Here is a 6,000-nt window from a genome sequence, read left to right on the forward strand (position 1 = left end):
AGTGCACATACTTTATAAGCCCATGCTTTTCTGATCAAGTGAAAACCACAGCAGTGGTGCCAAAATGAGAGAGAATAAAAAAAAAAAGGATTTTACACACAGGAAATTTGCACTAGGTGTTCTACTTTGGGCCCAGGTTTCTCTCATTCTTAACTTCAGCCATTCCACTACATCACTTCTCTTTCCAATTGAAGCATCTTTTGAGAGAATGGATTTTGATTCCCGAATGTCAGAAACGTAAGAGTCCATATCCATTCTGATGACTTGATTACTACATACCTCTCCTACACACACTGTTCTTTATTTCAATAGCATCTTTGGCCCAAAGCAAATCATAAACTTGTCTCCCAAGTAGATGTGAGTCCCTCCCCCTCTCCCCCGCCCAGAAAACTTGCCTGAAATATTCCCACAAAATGTTTCTGTGGGAATACTTTTCACCAGGAAGTGACATATGTTGGGATTTATGAGACAGTAGGGTGGATGGCCCACATTCCAAATTTGCCTAAAGGAATGATGCTGAGCATGCGTATCATGAGCTATGAAACATTAGCTGCTGGCTGTTCTCAAACTGAAGCGCAAATCACCTAACCATTAGAGGTAGTTGGGCAATGGAAGGACATTAACTGGCCTACATAGGCATTAAGACTTATTAATCCAGCATTCTATGTCACACAGTAGCCAATCAGATGCATCCAGGAAGCTCAAGAAGTTGATAAACCTCTTTTACCGCTGCACATTAGCCACGGGTATATATTAAACTTATATGCCACCCATCTCACTATCCAAAGTATGGATAGTATTTGAAGTATGCTGTCCATGAGGAAGGAGTAAGTGTACAGTTCTTAATACTGGCAGTTGTTGGTGTATTTCTACAGCCCATTAATTTGCCTAGTCTCATTTACTCTGATATCACATCGATTCTTCTCATAGCTAAAAGACCAAAACCTATAAAGCTGATAAAAGATGAGGAAACTGCCACCCTACTTACATCCATGTAATTCTTCAGAGCCTCTGGGGTAGGTATTTCTGCACCGGGACCCCCAAATTTATACTTCAGCATTTGTCCCAACTCAATCAAGTCTTGGATATTGGTCCCATATTCATTGTAGATGCTACGCATGGAAGGAAATTTCTTCAGAGGGATTCTGTTCAGGAGAAATTATCAAGCAACAACAAAAAGAAACATGTATTAGCCAGCAATTTCCCTTGATAGTCTCTTTTTTCCTGAAATTCTTCAGGAAGAATCAGTTTAGGTTAACATTCACAGCACAAAATATGTTTTTAAGTACAAGTAGTCCTCAATTTACAATTTGAAGTTACAACAGCATTGGAAAAAAGTGACTAGGAACTGGTCTTCACACAACAGTCACAGCATCCCCATGGTCACATGATCAAATTTGGGAGCTTGGCAACTGACATGTATTTCCAATGGTTGCTGCATGCCATTAAGCTGGAGTCACTTAATAACCATGTCCATTGCAGCAATTTGCTTAACAACCGTAGCACAAAAGGACATAGAATTGGGCCCGACTCACTTAATGACCTTACTTAGCAATAAAAATTCTGATGCCAATTGTGCTGGTAATCCAAGGACAACCCACAGAATAGAAGTAATAGTTTTCGTTTTTTATCTAAACCTAACCATCAAGTTCAGTTTGTCTATTAGATGCATTCTCCACCAGGATTTACTGGCATGGATCTTGTGAAGTTAATGGAGCCTTGCTAGTTTACCCTGCAGTAATTATGGGAACCTCCCTACAGATCAGGGTTTCAAAGCTTCATTACTCCCTTTTATTAACCTGTATTTGTTAAAAGGCCAACCTCTGAAAGCTTCCCATGTTAGCTCTAATTACTTTGGACTGACATCTTTAATCTGTTAAATGTCACTTTAAAGTTAATACATTACTTGGAAGGATAAAATTCCTGAAACATCAAAAATATGCATTATCTCAAGACCAAAAGGCATCCTCCTGACCTACAATCTGTTTCATGTTATGCTTAACCCTCATGTCAAAATCAGAGCTATATATGTTATACCACATATACAATATCAAACCAGAAAGAATTACCAACAGGTTTAACAAGTTTAAAAGATAGAGAAATCAAGTTGTCTTTATGGTGTTGAGAAAATAGGGGGAAGGAGGGGGGAGGTAGGGAAGAGTTTTAGTAAATTGGTATTATTCACATTTTAAAATGCAGGTACACTCCTCAATGAAAGAAGCCCAGAAGTAAATGGAAGTAATTTTAGTCATTCATTCTGTACAGTAGTCAATATATGTTCAAAGGTAAGTAAGTTCAATGGTGCTTAATCTCATAAATGAGAATCAGGCTGCAGCTTTAATTACTACATTTACTCCTGCTGGTTTTTCATTTGTGTCAGCAAGTTCCAATGACACTGCCTTTTGAAATCAGGTACAGAAACTTCATGCGATATTGGAAGCCAGCCATTATATGTTGCCTTCAATCTGGGCCCTGTATCCAGACTATCCCTTTCTCTAGCAAGTAGGAAAAGATTTTGAAAAGTGGATGCTATCATCATCATAATCTCACTATGCTTCTTTCTGAAAGCAGCCAATTGTCTAGGCCTGTTGGAGACTTTGGGGAAAGAAGAATATTCTTCTTTCCCAATCAGTACTAATGCTAACTATCTGACTGGTATTAAAAAAAAACCTGCTCAATTATCAAAATAAGGATTTGGGGTTTCTTATTAGAAGAAAGAAAACACATGCATCAAATACTGGGTGCTTGTGCTTAATCACAGAATACATTAATTTTCAACTTTAGTATTTCACTCAAATTACATTATGATGTTTAAATAAAATGCCAGTTGTTAAAATTTTAAAAACATAACAAACCAGCATGGTTGTCTCATTCTTGGACTTGCCATGTCAGCCTACAATGATGTATTAGGCTGAAAAGTAAAATTGAATTAGATGTAAAAGAAATAAACAGTCTCATATCAGCGACAGAGTATTTTCCTAATTCCTGCAGACAGCAAGGAAGAGTTATAGACTCTGCTCAGGGTGACCTTTCTCACCAATGGAGATGCCTAAATATAACTTAACTGTGCTGTTAACTTTTCAACTCACATCTGCAGAATTAGGGTGAAGAATTAGGCTCTTTTCTATATTCTAAGAAATAACTCTGCACTTTAAAAAGTTATAAACTGAAGTATTAGCTTTATGGAATAATAATAATAATATATTATTATTATTATATAATATAACTATAGTTATATTATTCATCTGTTATATTATAGTTATATTATTCATCTGACCAGCATGGATCTCAACACTACCAGACACATAGGCAGCACTTTCTACCATTAAAATGCACCACCACCAAAGTAATATGATTGTGTTAATTTTTAGGATAATGCTATCTTTAATAGGGGTTGTCTGATGCATATATAAAAACAAGATGATATGTGACACAAGGGAGGGGAACTATTTTGTGGCAGTTGGGGTTAGAAGTGTGTTTTTAAAATGAAATTTATCTTTACAGATCCAATCAGTAGGCAGCTACCAGAGAACTTGTACTATTCACTTGGACTGTTCCTCTTGCCATTTTTCGGATGAACTAAATTAATTGCTGCTCAAAAATTAAATTCTCTCCCCGCCCAAATGAAAGACAAGAGTCTTTTAACTTTTATGCAATTCAAGTTTTGCATCCTTTTTCATCCTGAAACCACAAACTAGAGAAACAATGTCCATCAGATCACAACTTGGAAACTATTGAAAAAGTGCACATGAATACTGGGCAAATGTTTCCTTTCCCATCCCCAAGTGTCCAATAGGGGGGAAAAATCAATGTATTAGATGATGGCTGACTTTTGGAAAATTTCAGAAGCATTTTATCAAGAAAAGTGCATGAGTGCATGAGTCAGAAGATGAGAAACAAGTGTTCAAAGGCCACAAAGTGGAAAAAAATACAACAGAAACTGGAAACAAGATCTTTCATGCCATAGTCATCATTAACAGCCTGCTTACAATATTAACATAACCAATGCTTAATTTTTTTAAATTAGAGCCAACTTTTGCAACCTGGTGCCCTCTAGAAAGGTTGGCCTTTAATTTGCTATCACAAGACAGACCATCGGAGAAGGTTATAACTTATACTTAAGAGAGTCCTTGGGCAGGTTTCTTCAATATCTTTAGCTTAGATCAAGCATATTGAGAATAGATCTGAATTTTCAAAAGCAGGGGTGCAGTTCTGAAAGAAGTCGGCAGTAAGGAAGATGAGCCACCAATTCCAGAGCACCCCCGTTTCCTTTCAAACAAAATGTCCACATTTAAGCCCGCTCAAAAAAAACAAAAAACCTTTTTTTACTTCTTCAACAGAGCATCCAACCCAGAGGATGTGATCAGGCTCTTCTCATTCCAATCAATCGATGCCTAAGGGTGGGCAAAAATCAAAACGCGATGGCTGCTTTTAGGCACACCTTCCCAGAGGAATGAAAGTATCCAGAAGGGCATAAACGGTGTCCACAACAACGGAGGCCACAACAATGGAGTCCACGCCTTGCAAAATGCAGCCTCGGTTTCTTTAAGCTTCCAAGTCTGTTTGCAAAGCTACCAACCCCACCCTCCCACTCGGGGGTCCTTTAGCACCAAAAGAAAGCCGATCCTCACCTGATCAGCGCCGAACAAGCAGCCACCAGAAAGGCGAACAATATTAAATCGCGAAGCCCCATCTTAGCAAGATCGAGCTAGACCAAGCGAGCAAAACACGACCCGGGATCTGCTGAAGATGACTGAGCAGCCGAACCGCGTGATTCCTTTATCAGCTGACCGAGCCACCCTTTGCAACTCCGGAGCATGTGATCGGGAAGGAGGCGGGGCTGGATTTAACCCTTTAGTTAGCCGGTCTCAGAGCCGGGAGGGGATCTAGAGTAATTTCACCGCCGTCGGGAAAGGTTGACGCTACTGAATGCTGAGCGTGCCCGCACACCTCCTTTGGGCAACCGGCTGGGTGGGTGCTGAGAAGGGCATTCTGTGTGGAGCACGCCCACGCTGAAAACGCAGTCCCGTATGACTCAGGGACTGGCAGCAACTCGTTTAGCGAGAAACGAATCCTTTTACAGTGGCTTCTTCGGGGTTATCGTTTTGCCACTCTTGAGTGCCCCTTCATTCACACGTGCTATTACACGCTGTTCTACACGTATATTTCACCATATTGCTGCTGGGTGACTTCATCATCCAGCCAAGGTGTTGTGGAAAGAAGGAATTCCGTCACCACTAGCCATGAGTTATGAACAGGAGCCCTAAAAGTTTGTTCAGTGGGATTAAGTACTCCCTGGGGTTTGGATCACTGGGTTCAAGCAGTAGCCAAGAAGCTAGGATGAGGTACAGCTAGGCATGTGAGGAGTTTTCCTCAAAGACTTCTTGAAGCTGCAGCGGTCTCCTCAATTCCATTGTTAAGTTTGCTCACTAGTTAATGTTTAGCTCACTGTTTTCAAGCTTGGCAATTTTAAGATGTGTGAACTTCAACCCCCGGAATTTTGCAGCCAGCATACTAGCTGAAGAATTCTGGGGGTTGAAGTCCACACAACTTAAAAGTTGCCAAGCTTGAAAAACATTGGTTTAGCTCAGGGGATTAATTAGATGCAAATTAACAATAATAATCCTGAGTGGGGACAACTCCAGATATGATGTGATAAACACATCATCTGCCTGGTGTCTTTCTCTTTTGGAGATCTCACTTGCTCATGGGGCACAGAAGACTACCACAGAGGGTATTTGCTCTACATCTGGAATTTTACAGGCCTGGTATGAAAACACATTAGTGACTAGTTCAACTGGAGTCAAAGGAGCTTCAATTGATTGACACACCACTTTATAATTTCCCTTAATTATTTTCATCAATGCAGGAAAACGTTAAGGAGAGGCTGAAGCCAGCAACTGTAGAATCCTAAAAATGAGTTTTTCTCAAACTTGGGAATTATAATTAATAGAAAGGTCAAATTATTTTCATCTGTCTTTCAACCCTGGCTTTAGTAAC

At 39.7% G+C, this 6,000-nt stretch overlaps 1 protein-coding gene across 1 annotated transcript in view; it reads right to left on the bottom strand.

The window, feature by feature from the left end:
- Nucleotides 1–4,790, bottom strand: part of CTSD (cathepsin D) — a 34,020-nt gene extending 29,230 nt beyond the window's left edge. Inside the window, exons 1-2 of the mRNA XM_014067655.2 lie at nucleotides 4,632–4,790; nucleotides 989–1,145 (exon numbers count right to left, since the gene is read on the bottom strand). Coding sequence (XP_013923130.2) covers nucleotides 989–1,145; nucleotides 4,632–4,693 — 219 coding nt within the window. The 5' untranslated portion in view covers nucleotides 4,694–4,790. The remainder of the gene's footprint in view (nucleotides 1–988; nucleotides 1,146–4,631) is intronic.
- Between the last annotated feature and the right edge of the window lie 1,210 nt (nucleotides 4,791–6,000).

This window comes from Thamnophis sirtalis, unplaced genomic scaffold (assembly GCF_051295495.1).
Source record: "Thamnophis sirtalis isolate CommonGarterSnake01/CBP01778 unplaced genomic scaffold, rThaSir2_p1.2 scaffold_1, whole genome shotgun sequence".
Taxonomy (NCBI): domain Eukaryota; kingdom Metazoa; phylum Chordata; class Lepidosauria; order Squamata; family Natricidae; genus Thamnophis; species Thamnophis sirtalis.